General features: G+C 45.1%; 1 protein-coding gene across 6 annotated transcripts in view; it reads left to right on the forward strand.

Annotated features, from left to right (window-relative positions):
* Positions 1-26,648, forward strand: part of LOC135242002 (high affinity cAMP-specific and IBMX-insensitive 3',5'-cyclic phosphodiesterase 8A-like) — a 36,716-nt gene that overhangs the window by 7,130 nt on the left and 2,938 nt on the right. For 3 of the 6 annotated variants that reach the window (XM_064312855.1, XM_064312859.1, XM_064312860.1), the window contains 20 exons: positions 7,497-7,553; positions 9,907-10,097; positions 11,450-11,506; positions 11,612-11,666; positions 12,151-12,239; positions 12,593-12,671; positions 13,516-13,656; positions 14,346-14,434; positions 14,590-14,641; positions 14,727-14,769; positions 15,176-15,253; positions 15,597-15,667; positions 16,331-16,495; positions 18,005-18,053; positions 18,839-18,974; positions 19,527-19,725; positions 20,552-20,769; positions 21,843-21,975; positions 22,649-22,813; positions 26,323-26,452. In XM_064312855.1, the coding sequence (XP_064168925.1) occupies positions 7,497-7,553; positions 9,907-10,097; positions 11,450-11,506; positions 11,612-11,666; positions 12,151-12,239; positions 12,593-12,671; positions 13,516-13,656; positions 14,346-14,434; positions 14,590-14,641; positions 14,727-14,769; positions 15,176-15,253; positions 15,597-15,667; positions 16,331-16,495; positions 18,005-18,053; positions 18,839-18,974; positions 19,527-19,725; positions 20,552-20,769; positions 21,843-21,975; positions 22,649-22,813; positions 26,323-26,452 (2,197 nt within the window). Of the gene's footprint in view, positions 1-7,496; positions 7,554-9,906; positions 10,098-11,449; positions 11,507-11,611; positions 11,667-12,150; positions 12,240-12,592; positions 12,672-13,515; positions 13,657-14,345; positions 14,435-14,589; positions 14,642-14,724; positions 14,770-15,175; positions 15,254-15,596; positions 15,668-16,330; positions 16,496-18,004; positions 18,054-18,838; positions 18,975-19,526; positions 19,726-20,551; positions 20,770-21,842; positions 21,976-22,648; positions 22,814-26,322; positions 26,475-26,648 lie in introns of all 6 variants that reach the window. The other 3 variants (XM_064312858.1, XM_064312856.1, XM_064312857.1) reach the window with 3 other exon arrangements.

The following is a 26,648-nucleotide window of genomic DNA, read 5'->3' on the forward strand; positions in this document are numbered from 1 at the left end:
GCTTTGATGCACATGTGGAACTCTTGTTTGCATAATGGCACCACTATCTGGCTATCAATACGTGTGTGGTACTTTCCCAGAGTAGAGGCCATAGCAGCCCACCTGCCGAGTATGGTTACTTTAGTACTTGCAGTTTCTAAAGAAAGAAAGAGAACAATAAGGTTCCAGCATGTGCTAGAATAATAACAATAATGGCAGTAATAATAATACACTGTAAATCATAACCGCCATCCTGACAAAATGATTTGATTACAGTGTACTAAAAAAATTCCAGTAGTCAGGACAGCTGAAATCAAGTTCCATTTACTGAAATATCCATTCAAGTCATAAAATTAAGTGAGCAGTGCTTATTTCATTTGTGTGGGGCTTGCTTGAATTTTTTGAACCTTGACTTTTGAGTAAGCTCCACTCAATTCTTTGAAATAATTAAACATGGCAAATTTGAGCTCAGAAAGTTGATATAATAGTAAAAAAGAAATAGCGGTTAAACCAATTAAGTGGTATTAGCTTCAAAAAAACCGCATAATCTGCTTTTGGCTGTATTTGCTCTTGAAATATTTGGACTTGTGTAAATCGAGACTAAGACACAAGGTCGATCACATCTGTGTTCACCTCTGGCAAGCTGCAAGGCTGGGTCTCCCTCTATAAGTTCTGCACTGGACTGAACTATAGGCAGTCTTGTATTATGATTAGGGAAGTGTGAGGTTGTAGGTTTGGTATTATGGTGGGGGACACTGTTGGGCAAGGTGCCTAACCTGAAATTCTTCAGTTAATATCTAGTTAAATGGATTATCTGGAAAAAAGAATATGCTGTCCAAATGTACTGTAATGGAAAATGTGCTGTGTCCAAAACTCAGGTTTTCAACCTTAGTAACCTGTGTTTGTTAGGAGGTTTGATGTTTGAAGAGTTCTTGTGCCCATGACAGTATCCCCTGCCATCAAGGCAGCTCTGCTCTGGTGCACCAATGGACTGTTAAGTCAGAATCAATATTCTTCTCGTCTTCCTGATTTCAACAGATTGAAAGACTGCTCCATTAGGTGCGCTTATGAATGTGCCTACATTACGCCATAATAGCTTTTGGAAAGGGCATTATAGGATACCACTGCTTCTGTAGTTAGCCTAACTGCTCGAAAGTATTATGCTAGTAACTTGGGTGGCTGTGTAATCTTGCCCAGTCATACCAGCTTTACCACACAAGGATAATGTGTGGTACTGAAGATTTGCCAGTCTCAAAATTTTACCTTTTTTCACATTCAACCCAAAAGCCACTGTGAGGACAGCAGTTTTTATTCCAGTCCTACATTGTGGATTCTACTGAGCGGATTGACTGCTTTGTTGGTCTGTGGAAAAATGTCTAAGCTATTTTTTAAGGCTTTAAAAGTTTGGCATGTTAAAAGTTGGTTGTTTTAAAAGTTGGTTTAAAAGACTGGGCATGTGTCAGCTTCGGAGAGCGTAGTTTGAAGGCAATGCCTTGTCATTGAATTTTAAGCGGTGGTCAAACTGAAGACCCCTTTCAGAGCCCCTGTGATTCCCCCTCTAGGTGTGAATGTTTGGAATCATGTGATGGAGGGGGAGCATCTTTGATGTGGTGAAACAGTGTAATACTCACTGTGCCTTCATGCACAGAACTGTTCAGTACTGCATTTCTGTTGGATTTGTGAGCAGGTCTATGTTGTGTTAGAATAAATGCTGGCTTTTACAGGCTGTGTGATAGAATAATGCTGCTTTTAAACAGGCTTGTTGTTTAGAAAAATGCGCTTTAACAGCTGTGTTGAGTTAATAAATGCTGGCTTTTAAACAGGCTTGTGTTGGTTAGAATAAATGCTGGCTTTTAAACAGGCTTGTGTTGAGTTAGAATAAATGCTGGCTTTTTGAACAGGCGTGTGTTGAGTTAGAATAAATGCTGGCTTTGTAAACAGGCGTATGTTGAGTTAGAATAAATGCTGGCTTTGTAAACAGGCTTGTGTTGAGTTAGAATAAATGCTGGCTTTGTAAACAGGCGTGTGTTGAGTTAAAATAAATGCTGGCTTTGTAAACAGGCGTGTGTTGAGTTAAAATAAATGCTGGCTTTGTAAACAGGCGTGTGTTGAGTTGGACCCAGGAATGTACACCAGGCCTGGTCATGGCAGCGCACTCATGTCTCACTGAGATCCTGCAGCTGCATCGTTGGTCTTTCCTGTTACGTGTGGGCAGTTTGTCATTTTTTAGTTCAAAGTTTGTTTTGTTCTTATGGGTTACTGTAGACAAACGTTGCAAAGGGAGATGGAGCACAGGAAGCCAGTGATTCAGAAACCTGGCTGAAGCTAAAGCCAACCAGCACCATTCATCTGTCTTTGGGGAAAAGAAACCGCCGTGTTTGAAATGTGTGTAATCTGTGCCAAGGTCATAATCCCTCGATGAGGTAAAAGGGATTTTAACCCTCTTGGGTGACTGACATTCTCTTACTGTATCCATGTGCATGTATGTGATGAAGGATCTACGTTCACCCTCGTTGCCAAGTAAAGGCCAGTTAGGCCTTCAGAGACCAGCTGCATGGTACAGTAAAGCCCTAGTTCCTCCTCCGGGCTGATATGACCCTGCTTTCCCTCATTACTGCGAATGTGCTGTGTGCACAAGGACAGGAGTCAGGGATACGGCACTGCTGTGAGCAGCAGGGGATAAAAGCGTTTTCATCTTTCAGAGGAAATGGATGAAGGACGGTCCTGGCCCAGACCCCCCTGCTACAGCTCCCAGTCCACGGTGACAGAAGCACTGGGTCTCATTAACATGTCACTAATGTGATCAGAGGCTGGAGTCAGGGGTTAAACCTCTTTAAAGGAACGATCTGCATGTGGGTGACACAATCCCCCATCCTGCAACTTGGTCGTGCATGATTTAAGTGGAGGATAATTGACAGCTGCCAAGCCTCTGTGTTTTGGGGAGGTGGGGAGAAGAGTGTTCAGTCTCAGTCTTCTGTTGGAGGACAAAGGAGAGATTGAAATGACACTCCCCATGTGTAGCACATTGAGCCATGTCAGGTCTTGCTAGCAGTATAATATACCAAGTTGGAGACACCAATGAGGTTCCCAGCCGTACACCTGTACACACACTACATGCCTTAAAATAACGAAGTAACTTTGGCTGAAAAGTAAGCGTGAAAATGCATCGCTCTGGGGAAACCATGAATGAATATCTTGCTATAATGCTAATAACTATGCTATTTCAGGTGGAACATAGTTTTGTTCATTTTTACATTAATTAAATACAGAATAATTTTCGGGACATTGGGACCCACAGATTTTTTTACTGATCACCCGCTCCCACCCGCAGTAGGCTAAATATCTCCCACTACCGCACAAATGACCAGGAGTCTCACGGGAATCCCGCCCTAATGCAGGCGACTAGCGTAGGGGGAAAGAGTCAGTCTGTGCCTTTAGCTGAGTTCACATTAGTGGGTGAGGCTGATGCTCCATTCTGTAGCACTGATGAGTCTGAAAAGGACTGTCCACATTTTCCCAGACATCTGTAAGTCATGTGAAGCATTTTGGTTGTTCAAAATTAGTTATGGTTTGTTCTCCTTGGTTACAGTGCAAATGGAGGCATCAACATGTTTTTACACACTGGATTGCTTTCATCCACAGATGTTTATAAGACAGGCATATTATTGCTGTGAACTATAGGTCTGTGTCAGATCCCACATCTGTACACTTAGCTAGTCCCTCTTTGTGAACTGCGGGATAGTAAAGCCTAAAACTTGTGAAAGGGTTTGATTGGCCTGGCCAAGCACTAACTAGTCTTGCCACCTGTGTGCCATATCTCCCTGCTTGTCCTTGTGACTTCTGACCAAACACTGAGTTGTTTTTCAAATATTAATGTTATTATTTATTCTGCAGGTTTTTTATTTCATTTGTACTGCTGGACATTTTAGGAGGCTATGTTTATACTCATCAAATACTCAGCTGTGTCTGTTCTCGTGAAAAATTAGAATGATGTTGTTATTTAAAGGTATTGTTGGTCTTGGTGGACTGCATTCGTACCTGTATCACACTGATGCAGTTGTGTGGGTACTGAAGCAGGAAGGGACTCACTCACTTTCCTTTGTGTACGTATGTGCCTGTGAGTGTGTGTGATTTAAAATACAGTCTTTTTGTACAGTTGGTTCCTATTGCAGCCCAATTTCAATTGCAGGGAGTGTGAATTCTCCTGGCAGTGTAGATGTAGCTTCGCAAACCCACCAGTGAGACACTGTCACAACACATATATACTGTATATGCTGCAAGTGTATATATATGGTAAATGGTAAATGGACTGCATTTATATAGCGCTTTTATCCAAAGCGCTTTACAATTGATGCCTCTCATTCGTCAGAGCAGTTAGGGGTTAGGGGTTAGGTGTCTTGCTCAAGGACACTTCGACACGCCCAGGGCGGGGTTTGAACCGGCAACCCTCCGACTGCCAGACAATCGGTCTTACCTCCTGAGCTATGTCGCCCCATATATATATATATATATAATAATACATACAGTATATATACTTGCAGACTAGTAATAGTGGTCTTGTATGTTTTCAGGAGCGCAAGGTAACAGGACACAGAGGGTTACTGTGTTACTGCACATGGAGGGTTACTGTGTTACAGTGTGTGCAGATATACTGTTTTAAATGAGAACGAGAGAGAGGGAGTAGGTTCTGAAACCTGACTCCTCTCAGATGTGTTTTTGTTGTTGTTTGTGTTCTACAGTCAGTTCAACCCTGTTCCCAAAATATGGAGCCGCCATTGCCCTGCAGCAGAAAGGCTGACATGCTTTAGAGAGGCTACAATAAACCAGAGTGTTTCAGTGGACTGGCTGGTGGCCTGTTGTTTTGGGCCACTTTTTCCCGCTGTGGTCTTATTTAGAGGTCATTGCATGCCGCGTACTGAGGACCCAGACTCTTCAGGCTTTGCTTTTCCAGAGCACTGCCTTACATACAATGTCTCACCTCTCTTTTTTTGTCCTTTGATCTGAATTACAGATGTCTGCGAGTCTAACACGCTTTCTCAGCCCCAGAAATGGTAGTGCCACACTGTTGCCAATTCAGCCTCTCACTCGTTTGCTTGCTCGCTCGCTACGTCCACGCGTGTGAGCAGCTTCCCCTGGGTAACGGCAGCGCCTCACTCTCCCCAGGGCCCAGAGAGGCTCCCAGCCAAGCAGTGCAGTTTCATTTCTTTTTTTAGATTGATAAAGTTGAGCTTCTGGGGGGGGAGGGGCAGGTTTTTTATAGACATTTGTTCCAATTTGTTGCTTGCTAAAGAACAAATCACTTTTGTTAATTATTTATGTTTCATTTTCCCAGGCAAATCCCCTTGAAATCTCTTTTTCAAGGGGCCCTGGCCACGAGTTAGCGACACACATCTGTAAACATGTCTCATCTATCGCCTCCCTTCAATTGCAATTAAAATTTGGGAACATGACAGGTGTTGCCCACCTATATATTTAATATAATCATAATGTGTACTGGATGACCTTATGTCCAAGTGCTGAGTCTTTTTACTGAGCAGACATTTCTGTCAGGTTTGTTTAGGCTGTGACAGTGTTACACAAATTGTATTTAGCTTTGACTAAACCGTTCTGTTGTTATAGGGTCATGTTGAGGATGCAAAATGGCTTATGTTAATACGGCATGTTATAATGTTGTGGAATGTATCATTACGCTGTGCTCTGAGTCTGTTTTACTGCGCGAAGGCCAGCCGATATCCCAGGATTCCATGCGCCCGAGTCTCTCGGCTGCTGTTGGGAAGCTGTTTACCCGTAATGTCTGTCTCTGCTGACGTCTGCTCGCTGAACAATGTCATCACGTTTCCTGTTTTTCAGTGCAGTGGAAAGCCACAAGTCCAGCGTATACACAGGGCTCTGAGTGGTGAGGCGATCCAGAGGGCTGGCCCCACCCAGCAGACAGGATGTAGGGGGGGTCAAAGGTCATGGTGCTAAGTAAATACAGTAGGTGCGTGATGCCTAACTTCACCACCTGACCCCGCAGGGAGCATTATCATCCGTTTGGTGGAGGTTTTGGCGATATGCACGGGACACAGCAGAGAGGCTTGAGCGCATGTAGGCTAGGTGCTGCAGCCTTGCTCTGGTGTGTGTTGCTTGCCATATTCAATGAAGTTCTTGGAGAGGCATTTTTGTAGATAATAATAGCCCTCCTTAATAAACATTAAACGGATGGTTGAGTGATGCTGGTTTCATAAAGGAAACCGAAATAGCCCTTTCAATTCAATTGCTTGAGGTGGCATTTCTCTTATTTCAAACTGTTTTTTTTTCTGCATTTCCTAAAGGTGAAATGTGGAAAAAATTATACTATAACATTTAAGACATTAAGCTGTAACCACATATTGAAAGAATAAAATTTAGAAAATAATATGAATAATAAATAAAGATCTGTGTGGTGCCTGAGAGGTTTCCCGATGGTTGATTGGCTGCCTCGTTCTGGGTGTGGCAGGCGATGTACTGGTCCGGTCCAGTGCTGGGGCTGGGATTTTTCACACATCTCACGGATGCAGTCTTAAACAAATCATTGCTCTGAAGGCCCCCTGCTCAGGCAAAACCACTGATCAGGTATGGTTGCCTGATTTGTAGTAAACTTTTCTCAGATGTTGCGAGTGGGAGAGGTATGCAGGCGCAGCCAGAATGGCTGGTATATTTAGAGGAATATACCTGCTTGGCGCAGGCCTTCACGCTTGATAATACTCCTGTGGTCGTGGGCCTTCTTCGCGTTTTGAGGAAGTGCTTCAGTTTCACTTCAGCCCCCGATTTGAACTCTTGACCTCCTGTGCCTTTCTGGGGGCCTACATGCAGCATGCGCGTGCAGCGTTTGTACAGACCTCGTACAGCGGAGAGAGCAGACTCTGATGTCATCCGCCATCGGCCAGCTGCGTGCGACGTGCGTCACATCACATCCTGTTCCCTTTCTTAAGGGCAGTCACATTTCTGCAGACGCATGAACGCAAACTGTGTCCCGTTTGCCACGCCGTGTACACTTCACAGCGGGTCACACTCGTATTGTTAAATAATTATCTGCCCTGTGTGTAAAATTCCTCTCTGGACATTTCTCATGTGCACAAATTGTTGGCTGGTGGGAGGAATTCAATAGGGGCAGCTCGCTGTCGTCAGAGGCCCTTGTTGCCATGGATGCTTACCGCTGTGTGATATCACATGAGGAGAAAAAGGAAGCTACCAGGCTGAATGTTGATTTTTTTTTTTTTTTTACAGTTACATGAGTTACTCTGTTTTTGTTGTTTTGCTCTTATTGCCAATTAAAGGTTTAATAGTTTTACTATTTGACTGCATGTTTTAAATGGGTTTCAAAAGTGTTTCCATCTATAAATATAACATCAGTAATGTGCAGCAGCTTTAATATACTGTATTGGTCATTCTTCCCAATTCATGTTCCCAATCTGGGATTTGGCAGTCGCCCTCTATAATAGAATTCTAATAGTCTTAAAGGCAAATGTCTGTTTTTGATTGTGTTTTTTTTTCAGCCCACAGTCACAGAGTTGGAGTTTGGACCAATGAGGCTCTACAAAGAGCAGCTGCAGGTAGAGTTCACTCTCCTTTCTTGGATCTCATGTAGACTGGTAAAATAGATGATCTGTGGCATTAAACACAAAGCTTATGTGCATGTATGTCTGAAAATGCACTTGCATGCATTTTTATGTGTGTGTGTTTCTAACTATATTAAATGACAACACTAATGATTCCGAGATGTCAATTCTAGATTATTTATTTTCTTAGCTGCTTTTCAGATGTGCTGGCATATTAGTCTTCCAGATTGGTTGTCAGAAGATTTTGAAAAATACTATTACACAGTGTTGCTTTGCTTTAAATACAAGATCTGAGTCTTGGTAATGTTTCTCCCTTTGTGGTCCAATATTTTGCTTTTGGAACACGAATACCAACGGCAACATTTCAGCTGATGAATTCTCTACTGGAATCATCACCCCTATAGCTTTGAGATGCCAGTACTCATCCTAAAAAAAATAAATAATAATAAATAGATGCATTATGCAAGTTATACACTGTCACTGTCACCCTGGAACCCCACCCAAATATAAAATGCTATGAAAATACCATAATGAGTACATGTTATTCTAGAGGAACACAGAGGACCCAAGGACAAGTGAAGTCATTGCAAGCTTTGACTACTCAGCCATTCAGTGTGTCCCACTTATAAACCACCAAGGGGAATAGAACAAAAAAAGATGCTTAAAAAACCTTTAAGACGTGTTCTGCATTACTCAGATGCCTGTGTGAAAGAGAGTGGGCACACATTGTCCTGTGCATTCTCTGTAGGTTTTGCAGTCAGCCCCCACCTCTTTTCATTCTGTGCAGCCCTAGGTGGCAGGAGCCCAGTTGACCAGGGGAGCTGCTATTGGCGAGTGGGGCACGGAGAATGCCTTAGAGTACGACTGTAGGCCTCAGCCTGCGCTTGTAATTGGGCAACATGCAGATCAAGCTGCACTTCCTCGCTAGTTATTAGCTCCAGTGTCTGTGCTGAGGGTCTCTGTTTGAGTGAAAATTGTCAGATATTTGGAAAATTGGAAATTGGTTGTCAAATAAAAAAAGGCGATGAGGAAGAAAAAAGTGCCAAAGCAGGCTGAGTTTCTACCCATGCCAGGCGTATGATCACATCTTCAGGTATGATTCTGTGCCAGCCTAGAACGGCATTGGGGCAGGATCCTCCAAAGCAGATGAAGCAGGCATTGCCAGGTGCATTGCACTGTTTACAGGGGCTCCTGTGAAGGAAGAGTCATTCTTCACGTGATGTACTGTTCACCCTGCTTTCCAGCATCTCTGCCTGCTACAGTACTGCAGTCTGTTCTTTAAAGAGGGCTGAGAAGACCACTCATCGCCTCTCTGTTCCCGGGGTCAAAATCCTTTATACTAATACTCACCTGTGTCTTTGTGGTGAGAAAAAATGGCAAACACTCCAAACTTAAAGTGGTCTCATTTTAGCTGTTTGGGGGCCAGTGGTTATCATTGTGTTTGGCCAATGAGTTGGGCATTGCTGTTTTAAAACTGAGTTAAAGGAGAATGAAATAGAAACATCCCCTTTCTGTGTTTGTCATGCTCCCTTCACCACCAACCAAATCTCTTCTCTCTTCTACAGCCTGGAGGCATAATGTTTAGAAGCAGTAAAGGTGCGTCCATGCCGTGCTGGTCTGGACACATACAGAGATGAGTCCTGATGATGCTTCTTATAGTTTCAGTTCATATAGCGGGGTATCATTCAGATATGTACTCCTGACAGAATTAAAAAATGTCAGAATTAAAGAAGGAAAAATATATTTGTCCAACTTCAGCTGTAAATTGCTGTACACCAGGGGACTGAGTTGGCTGATCAGCTGTGAAAGGATGTTTTGCTTCGTGCTGAAACTGAGTCCTGTCACTGTGTTGGACTCATGCTGCAGCCAACGGAACCGTGGGTCTCTGAACGCATTCCCCGCACTGCCAACCGTGTCGGTATGACGTCTGTTTATTCCTGAATGACTCATTATTCTCTTCCCAGTCCTTCTTATTTTGGCAGGGTGCCTAAATATGTGCCATGGGTCTGAGTAAGCAAGGAGTTGTATTGAATCATTTTGGCAGTAGCCGCATCCAAAATGGCTGACCGAACCAAGTACCCGACCTAAGCCGCTTTGTTATTCGTGGCCTACCCTGGAAAAGAGCAGACTGATGCATTTGATGTGGTGTAACCTTGTGTGGAGGGATTGCTGACCTGATTGGATCACCATGTGAAACTTGGAATGCTGGGGGATATTAGGAACGCACGGCACTTGTGGGAAACAGTGTAGTCAGAACCGAATCCGTGGAACTTCTTTCCTTCTGCTCTGATCGCAAGTCGTTGGTGATCTCTCTGATTGAGTCCTGTCTGTTTCTCCCTTCTGTTAGGTGCTGTTAGTGTTTGCCAAAGATGACAACCAGAGTAATGCTTTCTGTTGGGCCTGTGAAAAAGCCAACTTCAGGTGTAGCATAGCCAGAACCCCCGAATCTGCACTGGAATCCTTCCTGGAAAAGCATCATGACATCATCATCATTGATCACAGGCAACCGAGACACTCTGAAGCAGAAGCCCTCTGTCGGTATGCACCTGAAACTATGTAGTTCTGTGCATCCCTGCGTATGGGTGTCATTTTACACTGTAATAGAGCATTATAAGCCTGTGCTTATTTTCCTGTTTATTGTACATTTTTATTGAATAATGTAAGGCTATTTGTTTTTATTTAAAATGCACATGGAAAATTGCAAGACTGTATTTTTTACATTTAACTATAATTGTAGATTTTAAATGTAAATTAAAAATTCTTGTATAAGCATTTGTGTTTTATTGTTATTTAAGATGAAGTAATGCATGTTTTTGTCTGCACTTTCACATATATTTTTGCAGACATCAGCAGTATTTTATTATAGCTGTTGACCCTGTTCTCTTACGTTTTCTGCTTTTAAATAACACATTACACATAACACACTCTGAAGAAAGGTATAGGCTGACTGCAGTAGTGTACTGACACGCAACAGTACAGTGTACTTACCAAGTCAGATAAATAAAGGCCAATGTTAAAATGAATAAATGCATGTAAAGATCTTATCCCAGGGATTTGCCCGGGCTCTGAGGCCTGTGGCTCTCAGGGCTTAACCTTACTCATGTTTCACTGCTAGCCTTATCTCCACACAGAGTGACAGAAAACAAGATTATGGACATGGGCTCAGCTGACCTGCTGTGCACTGTGCCGTAACGTGTTGGCTGTCCTCAGTCCGTATGTCCAGCGTACACACGCGGTTTCACGCCTGTGACCATGAGGGGGGGGGGGCTTAAACAAGCTTTACGGTGGAACCGTCCCGGAAACCTGGCGGCTGGCAGTGGCCATGGCACTGACCCACATATTTCCATTACATTACATTTAGACATTTATATAGTATCTGTTAACACAGCTGGATATGTGCTGAAGCCATTTGGGTTAAAGGGATAGTTCATATTTTAGTATTTTTTTGAGTATGTTTTCCATTGGTCCATACAGTTTTTGTGTGGTGAAGTATATTTTAGATATTTACAGGTGTTTCCGATAGCCTGCTGGCTTTATAATGGCTGGTGTAAGGGCTCTCGCAAATTAGTGGTTTAAAGCAAGAAAATACACGTCAAGTAACTCCAAAGCAGCTTGCATAGTGACGTTCAAGTAATTTAAAGTCCCTTTAAGCGCCTTGCTCAAATGTGCAACGACAGGGCCATAACTGGGAAATGACTGAGGTACTGTACAACCCCAGTTCCCTAATATTTTACTGAACTGCAGATGTCTGACCACAGGCATGAAGGATGACAGTTTCAGCCCAGGACTGCCATGCCAGGCATTAAAGGGATGAGCTGACAGGAGGTGCATGATGGGATGGCCCACAGTCTGGTGCTACTCTAAGCTGCTCCCTCTTTTCACATCCGCAGGTCTATGAGAGCTGTGGGCTCGTCAGAAAGCGCGGTGATCGTCGCTGTAGTGAAGAGGTACAGGCCGTGCGCATCCCGTGTCCTGGAGGTGTGTTAATGTGCTGCAGTGGAGGCGGAGATAGTGTACACTCTGACTGTGTGGGGTGTGCTGTGCTTTTGCAGGCCTGAACGAGAGGAGGGCTCCGTGATGCCTCTGATCACAGCCGGATTCAACAGGGTGAGCAACGCGAGGTGGGGTTAGGGGCTGGAGGCTGGAGGTGTAGGCCGGGGGGCTGCTTTGGATACAAACGCATAAGAATATTGTGCTCCCAAAACACTAGTAAGGTAAACGGACAGGGGGAATTAAAAGGCTTTTAGACTGGAGGCATGGCCATTGTCTGCTGGGTGAATAAGATGATGTAACACAGGCTGAATTAACCCTGCATGGCAGAGATCCTCACTGCTAAGCACCAGTGTCCTAAGAGCCCTCAGTTTCAGTGTTTCACATGCAGACTTTGCCTGTGCCCCCTTCACAATGACCAAGTCTTTGGAAAAGCTGAAGGACAGAGGAGGAGTTTTGTCACAATTTACAATAATTTTTTCAAGTGTTGAAACAGTTTGGGGAAATGTTCTTCTTTGTGTTTGTGATGTAAAATGCGTTGACAATGTCGAGCCAGTGATTTTATTAATATAAATTTACTATGTTTTTAAAACCCCAACAGAGATATGTAGAAAATGGAAACATGATGAGCTGCTATAACGAGCTGATCCAGCTGGAACGTGGGGAGGTGCGCGCTCAGGTCAAACTGAGGTGAGCGGAGTGAAAACGCACCTTCCACACTGCGCAGCTGTTCTGTGGGGGAATAACCTGCGCCTTCTCCACACAGCGTTTGGTCGAATGCTGATAGTGGGTCTGTGTGCAAATGAGCACCTCAGGGAAATCGCTTGGTTGTGCCGACAGTCATGTCCGTGCGTTATGGCTTATTATCAAACACTTACTGAATTTCTAAAAGAAATTAAACTAAATAAACTTAATGCCCCAGTTAGAAATACAATGTAAAGGACTAATCCAAGCATAGCCTTGGCTACCATTTAAACATCATTTGGCTTTTGTTCATTTTCTGTATTTGTTACGGTTGTTTACTTTTGTTTTAAACTTTCCAGAGCATGCAATGCACTTTTCACTGCCCTGGAACAAAGCCTTGATGCTCTGGAGATCTCGAGTGAAGACCAGGTGATCCAGGTAGCATATGGCATGGAAAGATTCTGCTCTATTCACCCACAGAGTCATTGTTTCACTAGCCTAAAGAGTGTTCTATTGCTGCTCTCCTCAATAATGAGACCTGTTCATGGTGGTCATATACACACATACACAAATACAGTATGTATGAAGCATTTGGTCACAGAGTGCCTATTTAATCTGTTACTATTGCTACTGTTCTATTACTGTTAATTCATAGAATTAATTTAGAATTTCAAAATGTATTGCTGCCTATATTTAAGCAGTAAGGCACTAGAAACTATGCTATATTGTGAATATATATAACTTATTTTTGCACAGCTGAAAATGGCGGGACTCAAAAACACAAAAACAGCCATTTCTGTTAAGTGGTAAAACATAAATGCATGTTTCTACCATGAAATAAAAGCTGACTGTCTGTACTTTGGTTTCATATTCATTATTTTCTTTTGATCATAAGTCCAAAAGCCTTAAGTAGCAAAAATAACAAATTTCACTCTACTGTTTCCATTTTGGTGGGCACTATACTGTATATCGGTCCTATATATTGGCCAAACATCGTCCTTGATTACCGATATAGATATGGGCCAAAAATGCAAATGTTGGCCTGACATATTGGGCATCCATTATATTGGTCGTACTCTACCTTTCAGGTGTGCCTGAAGTGTATGGGTGTTTAGTGTATTTTCGTCTAGAAGGAAGGTTTGTGTTCCTATTTAATGCTGTGACGAGTGACACAATGACTCTGTTAATGAAGTTGTGTGGTCATGCTGCTCTCATGTAAATCATGTACAGGCCATTTAGATGGTGGCTCAAGTGTTCAAGTGTGCTCTCCTTTCTCATTCAGTATGTGAACCCAGCGTACGAGACCGTTACAGGGTACCAGCGGGGTGAGCTCATTGGGAAGGAATTCATCGAAATGCCAAAGAGTGAGAAGAACAGGCCTGACCTGCTGGAGACCATAAATACCTGCATCATGAAGGGGAAGGTGAGAGTGGATGAGGGGACAAGGGTACCGAGGGGTTTCTGGGAGGTGTGCATATGGTGGATGTTGGGGTATGTTCAGAGGCTGAGGTGTGGGTTGTAAGGTCTTTTGGTGGTATGGGGTAGATTTGGGGCATGTTGGAGATTGGGGATGCAGTATGGTGTGGACTTTGAGGTGTGTAGATTTGGGTATTTGGCGGGGGAGGGGGGTGTGTGTGAAAAGCTCTTGTGTGGAGAGATTTGCTCCCCAGGTGATGTAGATAACTGTGTGGTGGAGTCCTGCATTACTATTAGTACCACATGGCTATTAGTAGCTGCTTCTGTTTGAGCATTTACTTTACACTTTTTGTCATTTTTATTTATTTACCTGTTTGAGGTTTTTTTTTTTTTTTTTACATTTCTTGCAGTTTTGTTTTGTTTTATTATTTATCTTCAGCAAAGACCAAATTTCCCTATGGTGCTTAATAAAGTGCTGTCTATCTAAGTAGGTCAAAGGTCATTTTCAGTTAGAGGAACAGTGTGGGAGGGGGCTCAGCACTTTCTCACATGGGACTCACTTTTTCTGTCTGGTAAAGCTCTTGTTATTCTATGGTCATATTGATTTCATAATGGCCCTGGTTCCTTTGTCTCATCACTGTCTGACCAACTTTAAATATGTGTAATTTTCCCCTTTGTATCTCTGTTTTTGTAAAGGAATGGCAGGGCCTTTATTATGCCAAAAAGAAGAATGGGGATAGTGTGCAGCAGAATGCGAAAATCACTCCTGTGATTGGACAAGGAGGGTGAGTGACTGAGTTTGTGTGACATCATCATTAAATGCAGGGGACTGCACTGTCCAGTCTACACTGGAAGTCCGGGTTCCTGCTTCAATCTGTTCAGATTTTGATGAAATTTTGAAATGCAAGCAAACTCCTCTCATCTCTTTTCTTTCTTTCAGAAAAATCAGACACTATGTGTCTATTTACAGGCCTTTAAATGATAATAATAAGGTGAGTACGTTTGTTCTTTGTAAAAGCTGAAATGCCGGTTTTTCCTGACTTGAAACATGAAAAGATATTCTTTTGTCTTTCCTAGACTGACAAGTTCAGTGAAGGTGTACCAGCAGAACCTCACACAGGTATGAACTTGGCAGCCAACCTCTAACTGAAAACCTTAGCACATGCTATTTCACCCCTGATCTTTGACCTCTGACAACCAGATGACCTCAGAGAGTAATGCCTTTTTTAATCCCAAACTGTTCCCAAACCTATATCTTCAGGGGGTTCTTGTAAATAATGTGTTGAGAGGGGATTTATTCAGTACCTCATTCAAGATTTTATGACCTGTTATTTTTTCTTGAATAGCTGTGGCTTCAAAAGTTTCTAAATTGATAAGATGCAGGTTTCGGTTGTGTGATTATGAGGCTTACAGAGGCTTACAGAGGCTCTCGCCGAGCGGACGCCTGCCTTACTGCTGATCGGTAAGGAGAGCCTCTGTGAATGGGTTCCCTGCACTGTTCATGCTGCTGCTCTCTTTCCCCACAGACGTGCAGTTGAGCAGACACAGAGACCGGAGGAAAGGCTCCCTAGACGTCAGATCAACCACGTCCCGGGGCAGTGAGGGTGAGTGCGTCCTGCCAACCTGAGCATCATGGGAAAGCTCCCGGACAGCGCTATGGAATCTGTCACATGAGGGAAGTGTATGGAATGGGGGGAGGAGGGAAGGGGGGGGTTCCTCCTGGAGGGGTGTACTGTGAACAGTGCTGGTGACCAGCTCATTGTGCTGCCCCTGTGGCTGACTTTGATGGAGAGAACAACGGAATGTATTCATGGCTGCAGTGATGTGCGGGATCCTTTCAGTAATTCAGTTAAACTGCTTTAGGTTTAATGGTGTGCTCAGCAGAGCAGTTTAATCTCTGAACTGATTCATTGATTTAGTTTTTTGTTGTTGTTTGTTCTGTCACAGGAAGCTCTCAGAGAAGGAACTCTTCCATGGCCCGGATCCACTCCATGACGATAGAGGCTCCGATAACCAAGGCAGGTTGATCAGGGGTCTGTTCACATGGCAACGTCACGAGGGCTGCTCGGGGGCTGCTGAAGGCGGGTTGGGGGGGGGGAGATCAGTGAGCACGGCCTTTTTACACTGGCTCTCATCCTGCTTTTACATATGTGTGCTAGTCTTAGGCACTCCCGAGGCCCTGCCAGTCAGTGAGACATGACTGCACTAAGTAATGCTACGGGCTTCTTAGTGCTCTGCACATGCGCGGAAATGCACTTTAACATTTACTTTCTTAGTTTTTTGGGTTTTAGTAGCTTTTTCCACGGGGGACCACATGGACGCGGGTAAATATGGGCAGGGTCAGATCCAGGCGAAACCTGTTGGAAGAGATCTGGGGTTAGGTGTGCCTGTGAAGTCTTGGATAAACATGAACCGCTGTTTTTAGTGACTCGAAGCCATCGTAACAAGGGCCAAGGACCCTTTGATGAAGGCATTGAGAAGTCGGTATTAAATATAGAATATGGAATCACAAGCTGAACGCGTGCACACCCGTATGGAGAAGGCTGGCCAGCATGCCTGTGGTGTGGATTTGCACGCAGAGCCCCTTCCAGCGTTGGCTTCTTCGGCAGTTACACAGCGCCCTCGCATACATCTCAGTCTCTCCGGCTGATTGGCAGCATGCGTGGTGCTGCCCCCTGCAGGTGATAAACATCATTAACGCGGCTCAGGAGAGCAGTCCCATGCCCGTGTCGGAGGCGCTGGACCGCGTGCTGGAGATCCTGCGCACCACCGAGCTCTACTCCCCGCAGCTCGGCACCAAGGAGGAGGACCCCCACACCAACGACCTCGTGGGAGGGCTGATGCTGGTATGTGTGTGGATGCCACATGTTTGTGTGTGTGGTGTATGTGTGGGTGCTGTATGTGTGGTGTATGTTTCGGTGGTGTATGTGTGGTGAATGTACGGGTGCTGTATGAGTGCTTGTTTCCGCCCCTGATTTTCCCAAGGATAAATCAAAGGCCCACAGAGTTCCTCTCACCCTCACGACATTTGCCTCAGCCTGTTTACTGAACACACACCTACATCTGCTCAGTCTCCAGGATTTTCTAGGAATGCACATTTTTCACAGTGTTCTTGAGGAGATGATAATGGTGGTTTCTCAAAACCCTGTTCAGTCAAAGTACTCATTTTTATGTTATATTAGTTACATTATGCCAAAGAAAACATTCTGTGATCATAAGGCTATTTAGTTGGTAATTTTAATTCGTTTTTTAAAATTTATTCTGAAATCAACAAAGTTATGAAACTGAGGATTCAGAATTGGTCGTTTGGAGGCCATGTGTAATTAATGTGCCATGTGCATTTTAAACATTTGGTGGTGTGACCATGCAGTGAGCTGCCGGTCTGGAGTGACCTCCATACAGAAGGAGACTCGCTGCGTCAGACCGCTAACTGTCATATTTAGATGTTTAGAAAGTAGTGTCTTTAGCGGTAGCACTGTACCACCACCTGTCCCATCACAGCCCATCACATTACATTACTGACATTTTGCTGATGCTCTTATCCAGAGCAACTTACACAACTTTTTACATAGCATTTACATAGCTGGACATATACTGAAGCAATACAGGTTAAGTACCTTGCTCAAGGGTACAACGGCAGTGTCCTACCAGGGAATCGAACCTGCGACCTTTAGGTCACTAGACCAGGTCCTTACCCATTATACTACCCTGCAGCCCAGCACTGCTGTGCCCCCACCCTGCCGGTTAATCGAACGTGAGGCTGTAGAGTGTGCAGAAGGGAAAATTGATCTCCTCTGACAGCTCCCTCTCACTCCCCGATGAGGGCTGTAGGGAAACAGACTGGAGCTGCTGTTCCACACCACTGAGCTCAGGTGTCTCATTCAGTTAAAGATCCCTGATTGGATTAAATGGTTCACATAGATGTGTAATTGCAGAACATCACAAGTGTCGGTTCACTGCTGCTACTGGTGAAGAGTTGTGCCTTAATTCCCCTATGCGTTTCTTGGAATGGCTGGATCTTTTTTTGTGAGAAAACATCTTAAGACACGTTGCTGTGGTATTCAGGATCTCTTCTGACGTTCTATAATTTCCTGTAATTCACACCTATGGAAGCATGGAACATTTGTCATATGTTGTTTCATGGTCTATGTATTTCTAATTTCTTCTAATTCTTTTATATACTTATTATCCCTGTCACCTATTGTCCTTATTTTACATGTAATGTCAAAATATGAAAAGTGTATTAGTGACAGGGCATCTGCACAAGTAAATGGGTGTGAGACGGTGTGTTCCTCCTCTCTCTGACATCACGCACTCAATGACCCCTCTCTCCCCCTCTCCTTTTCTCTTTGCAGGACGGCTTGAGGAGGTTGTCTGGAAATGAATACATCTTTGCGACCAAACGTACGTGTCTGGAATAGCTGTTTCTGTTGCTGAACTTTGAATGGGAATTTGAGGGATAACATTGGGCCTCATATTCCAGGCTCACACTACACGACAAAAAACCCATGTCGGAGTCAAATCGGTGCTTGTGCCTGTCACCAATGGTCGTTTATTATGAGTGGTTCTAAGACTCGTCTGACCGTGATTTTGAACAGTCCCAGACACCCCAATATTTTTAAGCGTGTTTGAAATTATTGCCACACAATCTTGTAGCGTGAGCATACACAAATTCTCATTAGTAAATAAAAAAGTTATGCACAGCTTGAACAAGCACAGGCTAGCTAGCTACATTTGCATTGAACTATTATTTGGGGTTTATTCCAACACTTTCTGAACAGAATATCCTGCCCACATCACCCCAACCATTCTCTCCTCCATATATTGCGTTTCGTCCTATTCTTCCGCTCTTCAGCACAAATGAGCGCAAGCAAAGAGTCACCTCTGGCATGTTATCCTGAGTTTTGGGATCCCCGACCTGAAAGATCTTGAAATTTGTGAACACCTCAGTACAATTGTGTAGTGTGTGCACCACTATGTCGGCATGACAACGGATTACAAGATAAAATGTCATGTAATGTGAGCGGTACTGCGATTTTGAAAGTTGTGTAGTTGTTAATGGTCGTCAGCCTCCATGAGTTCAGCCCTATGTCTGTCTGCTCAAGTTCAGATCTATGTCAGTCTCCCTGAGTTCAGCCCTGCGTTTGTGTGCCTGTTTCAGCTCTTATCGTGTGTACCTGTGTTCTCAGACTCTCACCATATTCCCAGTCACCTGATCACACCGCTCTCCCTGAATGACATCCCCTTGCGCGTGGCCCAGACCATGGAGAATGAGGAATCCTGGGACTTTGACATCTTCACCCTGGAGGCAGCCACACTCAAACGGTGAGGGCGGGGCGGACACTGGCTGGTGTTCGGCCCATAAATAACTGCTGTACGATGTGGTGCAGTGGTGTCGTTCAGCTGGGCTTACCACCGGAAGGTTATAGGTTCAAGTTCAAGTCTAAAGTTAACCTGGAAATCTCCTCTTTGGAGCCGGAGCCTATCCCAGCATGCATTGGGCAAGAGGTAGGTCACCACCTATCCCAGCATGCATTGGGCAAGAGGTAGGTCACCAGTCCACCATTGGGCCCACACCATTCACTCACACTTGCATTCCTCTGAGCAATTTAGACTTTCCAATTAGCCTACCGGCATGTCTTTGGACGGAGGGAGGAAACTGGAGTAGCCAGAAGAAACAATGTGGACACGGGGAGAACATGCAAACTCTACACAAAGAGGCCCCTGCTGGGGAATAATAATAATATTAATATAAATAATTATAATAATAAATGTGATGGCAATAAAAATAATAATTGAAATTGGAGCTCTGTATGAAATTGCAGAGATGCTGGATGGTTGTGTTGTACTAAATGTTTGCTGTATTTCCCTCTTCAGCCCCCTGGTGTTCTTGGGTTTGAAAATTTTTTCCCGATTTGGGGTGTGTGAGTTCCTCAACTGCCCCGAGACCACCCTGAGGGCGTGGCTGTCTGTGATTGAGGCCAATTATCACTCCAGCAACTCCTACCACAACTCCAGCCACGCTGCTGACGTGCTGCATGCCACCGCCTACTTCCTGTGCAAAGAGCGTGTGAAGGTGTGTGCTGCAGTGTGCTGGTCCTCACGTGCACGTGTGCGTGTGTGTGTGTGTGTGTGTGTGTGTGTGTGTGCGTGTCATAGACTGTAGAAAAATCTGTGATGACACCCATGGACTCTCCATGGGCTTGATGAAAAGTGTTTGGAAGCCCAGGAAGTGCAGTTTGTGGGTGCTACCATTCTGTATAAATTGGAGCCAGAGACTGCACAGTATGAAGTCCTGTCGTCCACTAAGCGCATGAGATGCAGTAACTGTTCCTGATTCATTAGAAGTATTCATTTGCAGTATTCTCCAAATAACACAATAACTTTAGGGACAATAACTTTAGAGACATTAGACAGTAAAGTAAAAACACCTATTGCGACTACATTTGGAAATGTATAAAATGGGAAAAAAAATTATTGTATTTTGATTATATTGTTATATTGTTACGTTGACTTGCATTAAAACGGGTGGCTGAAACACCTATACTGGAGCCAACCGCACTGGCGCTAGTGAGCAGTGTCTCTCAACAAGACAGGGAAGTGAGGTTCAAAAGCGCAGCCTGGTTTTGGCCGCTTGGTGTGTGTGCATGTGTGTGCGTGCACGGGTGCGTATGTCTGTCAGTGTGTGCTGACAATTGCAGAAAGTTGTGAAGTAATCAGCTCATAAGAAAGTGTAAATATTTTTCTGTCAGTACTGACATGTGAAAGCTAATTTAACACTAGTTTCACACTTATCTTATACTAATTCAGTACCAGTGCAATGCTCATTTTAACACTGATTTAAGTCACTTAATGCACAAAAAGACAGCAGGGGGCGCAGTAACTCTTTGTCCATGATGTAGCAAACCCTGGACCCCATCGACGAGGTGGCGGCCCTGATCGCCGCCACGGTGCACGACGTGGACCACCCGGGCCGCACCAACTCCTTCCTGTGCAACGCGGGCAGCGAGCTGGCCATCCTGTACAACGACACGGCCGTGCTGGAGAGCCACCACGCCGCCCTGGCCTTCCAGCTCTCCACCCGCGACGACAAGTGCAACATCTTCAAGAACATGGACAGGTGAGCTGTGGTCAAGCCGCCCTCTAGTGGATGTGTGGTGCACTACTGGAAGAAATGAGCTGATTTGAGTTTTTCCCAGTGACATTTCCTTAGCAAATGCTTCCAGTAGGTGGAGGCTTTCCCTTAATACGAGTGCCATTAAAGTGGAATCTGACCAGGCAGCCCAGTATGAAAGCAAATAAAAAAGCCTAAAAACCATGCTGTCACATGAATACATTTCAAAGCTGAGAACTTGCATATACATGTTCTTTTACCCACTGATCATCAAAGTCTAGCCTGTTGTGTTAAAACTGTAAATTCTAATAATGTTGATGTCAGTAGAAAGTCTATTATACACAGTGAGTTATGACTAAATCATATGGTGACAACTAATCCTCCATTTGGACATGGGAGTTCTTGTTAGTTACAGTGTAATTATTTTGATTACTGTAATATGCAAAAATGCACACAGTAGCTATTATCTGCATTACTCACAGGAAGCCTCCCACTGTATCAGTAGCCCCAGCACACCCAACATAGTGCCCGTAGGTGTATTAACCAGTTTTACTGCATGGAATCCTGATGGTGTGAGGTATGCCAGAGTGAGGTTTCTCAGGCCACCCCTATTGACACATCCACACCCACACACACATACACGCACATGCACACATACACCCCCCCCTTTCCCCACACACACACACACGCACACACCCACACACACACATCCACACCCACACACACATACACACATACACCCCCCCCTTTCCCCACACACACACACACACACACACACACCCAAACACACACATCCACACCCACACACACATACATGCACATGCACACATACACCCCCCCCCCCACACACACACACACACACACACACATGTGTACTTCTGATGGCTACCCTCCCAGTTCCTGCTCTGTGTGTCCTATCTCTAGACCATCCTGCCCTAGCCCTTTGAAGTTTCCTTTGGCCCAGAACAGGCCAAATCGTGAATTAGACTTCCAAATGCATTTTGCCCATTTTCTTGATTTATAGATTTATAGATATTTATTTCTTGATTTTCACTCTCAGTTTCCTTGTTTCCGACCAGGAACGAGTACCGCTCGCTGCGGCAGGCCATAATCGACATGGTCCTGGCGACTGAGATGACCAAGCACTTCGAGCACGTCAATAAATTTGTGAACAGCATCAACAAGCCCCTGGCTGCCTTGGAGGAGAACGAGGTAAGGTAAAAAAAAAGACCCAGCTCAGCGGTCAGAAGGAGCCGGTGTGCAGTAGAGATCAGCAGAGGGGTCGCGTGTTCAGGGCAACGGGAAAATACTTTGTGCGTAGAGCAGAGCAGTGGCCCCCAGCGGGAAACATGGCAGCTAGCCCTGGGCTGTGCTCTGGGGCGGGAGCTGGGAATGTTACAGGCTGGTAGCAGCTTTCCCAGCCCAGTGTGGAATGCCCTGCCTGGCTGCTTTAGAGGATCTCCACTGGCACTCTTTCCCTCGGACAGGCCAAACCCCCACACTCCCTTTTTTACGTTTTACTGTTGTGTGCACAGGGTTTCAAACAAATTTAAGGGAACTGCTTTCTCAGTAAGTAAATCATAATTGCCAAAGAAATTGCTCTTTGCATCCGAGCAAAGTCACTGTGCTATTTATAAGTAATTGTCAGCTTTGCACTTCCTAAATATCAATAAATTGATAGTTGCTCGTTCTCCTTTTTCAGGAAAAATATGTATACTGGTGGTAATTTCATTTGACGAAAGCATTAAGTTCTGCTCAGGGCATTTTATAGAGGGAGAAAGTATTTCCCCGTCTTTTAGATGTTTTGTGATGTAACGATGACGCTAATGGGTCAATGCAATACTAGTGAGTCATTTTTCATTGCTGTTTTCCTGTCTGGTTGCAGGGAAATGGGGAGGAGGACTGTGCCAGAAGCATTCTGACATCACCGGAGAATCGCATTCTGATCAAGCGCATGCTGATCAAGTGTGCAGACATCTCCAACCCCTGCAGACCGCTGGAGCTGTGCATCGAGTGGGCGGGGCGCATTTCAGAAGAGTACTTTGCACAGGTAAGGAAATGACAAGGCAAGGCGCATGGTGCAGTGGCAGTCTGCAGCCCTGACTGTGGTAGAGAATGTAATGGGCTCCTCTCATGACTGGTAGAGAATGTACTGCTGTAATGGGCTCCTCTCATGACTGGTAGAGAATGTACTGCTGTAATGGGCTCCTCTCATGACTGGTAGAGAATGTACTGCTGTAATGGGCTCCTCTCGTGACTGGTAGAGAATGTACTGCTGTAATGGGCTCCTCTCATGACTGTGGTAGAGAATGTACTGCTGTAATGGGCTCCTCTCATGACTGGTAGAGAATGTACTGCTGTAATGGGCTCCTCTCATGACTGTGGTAGAGAATGTACTGCTGTAATGGGCTCCTCTCATGACTGTGGTAGAGAATGTACTGCTGTAATGGGCTCCTCTCGTGACTGTGGTAGAGAATGTACTGCTGTAATGGGCTCCTCTCGTGACTGTGGTAGAGAATGTACTGCTGTAATGGGCTCCTCTCGTGACTGTGGTAGAGAATGTACTGCTGTAATGGGCTCCTCTCGTGACTGTGGTAGAGAATGTAATGGGCTCCTCTCGTGACTGTGGTAGAGAATGTACTGCTGTAATGGGCTCCTCTCGTGACTGTGGTAGAGAATGTACTGCTGTAATGGGCTCCTCTCGTGACTGTGGTAGAGAATGTACTGCTGTAATGGGCTCCTCTCATGACTGTGGTAGAGAATGTACTGCTGTAATGGGCTCCTCTCGTGACGTGGTAGAGAATGTACTGCTGTAATGGGCTCCTCTCATGACTGTGGTAGGAATGTACTGCTGTAATGGGCTCCTCTCATGACTGTGGTAGAGAATGTACTGCTGTAATGGGCTCCTCTCGTGACTGTGGTAGAGAATGTACTGCTGTAATGGGCTCCTCTCATGACTGGTAGAGAATGTACTGCTGTAATGGGTCCTCTCTCATGACTGGTAGAGAATGTACTGCTGTAATGGGCTCCTCTCGTGACTGGTAGAGAATGTACTGCTGTAATGGGCTCCTCTCGTGACTGTGGTAGAGAATGTACTGCTGTAATGGGCTCCTCTCGTGACTGTGATAGAGAATGTACTGCTGTAATGGGCTCCTCTCGTGACTGTGGTAGAGAATGTAATGGGCTCCTCTCATGACTGTGGTAGAGAATGTACTGCTGTAATGGGCTCCTCTCGTGACTGGTAGAGAATGTACTGCTGTAATGGGCTCCTCTCGTGACTGGTAGAGAATGTACTGCTGTAATGGGCTCCTCTCATGACTGGTAGAGAATGTACTGCTGTAATGGGCTCCTCTCATGACTGGTAGAGAATGTACTGCTGTAATGGGCTCCTCTCGTGACTGGTAGAGAATGTACTGCTGTAATGGGCTCCTCTCGTGACTGGTAGAGAATGTACTGCTGTAATGGGCTCCTCTCATGACTGGTAGAGAATGTACTGCTGTAATGGGCTCCTCTCGTGACTGGTAGAGAATGTACTGCTGTAATGGGCTCCTCTCATGACTGGTAGAGAATGTACTGCTGTAATGGCTCCTCTCATGACTGGTAGAGAATGTACTGCTGTAATGGGCTCCTCTCATGACTGTGGTAGAGAATGTACTGCTGTAATGGCTCCTCTCGTGACTGGTAGAGAATGTACTGCTGTAATGGGCTCCTCTCATGACTGTGGTAGAGAATGTACTGCTGTAATGGGCTCCTCTCATGACTGTGGCAGAGAATGTACTGCTGTAATGGGCTCCTCTCGTGACTGTGGTAGAGAATGTAATGGGCTCCTCTCGTGACTGTGGTAGAGAATGTACTGCTGTAATGGGCTCCTCTCATGACTGTGGTAGAGAATGTACTGCTGTAATGGGCTCCTCTCATGACTGTGGCAGAGAATGTACTGCTGTAATGGGCTCCTCTCGTGACTGTGGTAGAGAATGTAATGGGCTCCTCTCGTGACTGTGGTAGAGAATGTACTGCTGTAATGGGCTCCTCTCGTGACTGTGGTAGAGAATGTAATGGGCTCCTCCTCGTGACTGTGGTAGAGAATGTACTGCTGTATGGCTCCTCTCATGACTGTGGTAGAGAATGTACTGCTGTAATGGGCTCCTCTCATGACTGTGGCAGAGAATGTACTGCTGTAATGGGCTCCTCTCGTGACTGTGGTAGAGAATGTAATGGGCTCTCTCCGTGACTGTGGTAGAGAATGTACTGCTGTAATGGGCTCCTCTCGTGACTGTGGTAGAGAATGTACTGCTGTAATGGGCTCCTCTCGTGACTGTGGTAGAGAATGTACTGCTGTAATGGGCTCCTCTCATGACTGTGGTAGAGAATGTACTGCTGTAATGGGCTCCTCTCGTGACTGTGGTAGAGAATGTACTGCTGTAATGGGCTCCTCTCATGACTGTGGTAGAGAATGTACTGCTGTAATGGGCTCCTCTCATGACTGTGGTAGAGAATGTACTGCTGTAATGGGCTCCTCTCGTGACTGTGGTAGAGAATGTACTGCTGTAATGGGCTCCTCTCGTGACTGTGGTAGAGAATGTACTGCTGTAATGGGCTCCTCTCATGACTGTGGTAGAGAATGTACTGCTGTAATGGGCTCCTCTCATGACTGTGGTAGAGAATGTAATGGGCTCCTCTCATGACTGGTAGAGAATGTACTGCTGTAATGGGCTCCTCTCGTGACTGTGGTAGAGAATGTACTGCTGTAATGGGCTCCTCTCGTGACTGTGGTAGAGAATGTACTGCTGTAATGGGCTCCTCTCATGACTGTGGTAGAGAATGTACTGCTGTAATGGGCTCCTCTCATGACTGTGGTAGAGAATGTACTGCTGTAATGGGCTCCTCTCTGACTGGTAGAGAATGTACTGCTGTAATGGGCTCCTCTCATGACGTGGTAGAGAATGTACTGCTGTAATGGGCTCCTCTCGTGACTGGTAGAGAATGTACTGCTGTAATGGGCTCCTCTCGTGACTGGTAGAGAATGTACTGCTGTAATGGGCTCCTCTCATGACTGTGGTAGAGAATGTACTGCTGTAATGGGCTCCTCTCATGACTGGTAGAGAATGTACTGCTGTAATGGGCTCCTCTCATGACTGGTAGAGAATGTACTGCTGTAATGGGCTCCTCTCATGACTGGTAGAGAATGTACTGCTGTAATGGGCTCCTCTCATGACTGGTAGAGAATGTACTGCTGTAATGGGCTCCTCTCATGACTGTGGTAGAGAATGTACTGCTGTAATGGGCTCCTCTCATGACTGTGGTAGAGAATGTACTGCTGTAATGGGCTCCTCTCATGACTGTGGTAGAGAATGTACTACTGTAATGGGCTCCTCTCATGACTGTGGTAGAGAATGTACTGCTGTAATGGGCTCCTCTCATGACTGTGGTAGAGAATGTACTGCTGTAATGGGCTCCTCTCATGACTGTGGTAGAGAATGTACTGCTGTAATGGGCTCCTCTCGTGACTGTGGTAGAGAATGTGAGGTGCATTAACGATCTCCTCTTTTGAACACACAGACTGATGAAGAGAAACAGCAGGGTCTGCCGGTGGTGATGCCCGTTTTTGACAGGAACACCTGCAGCATTCCCAAATCCCAGATCTCCTTCATCGACTACTTTATCACTGACATGTTCGACGCCTGGGACGGTGAGTGACTGCAGCATTCACGGTGAGGTCCCCTCTCCGACCAGCGTGTTCTTAATGGCTACATTAGCTACAGTACATTTGGTGGATTAATGTTCTGTGGTAAATTCCCTCATAATCTCACTGATTGTTTCAGGAAGCATTGAAGCAACTTCATTGTTTAGGACACATTCTTTTGAAAAACGGTCATGCATTTACA

Source organism: Anguilla rostrata, chromosome 16 (genome assembly GCF_018555375.3).
Source record: "Anguilla rostrata isolate EN2019 chromosome 16, ASM1855537v3, whole genome shotgun sequence".
Classification (NCBI taxonomy): Eukaryota; Metazoa; Chordata; class Actinopteri; order Anguilliformes; family Anguillidae; genus Anguilla; species Anguilla rostrata.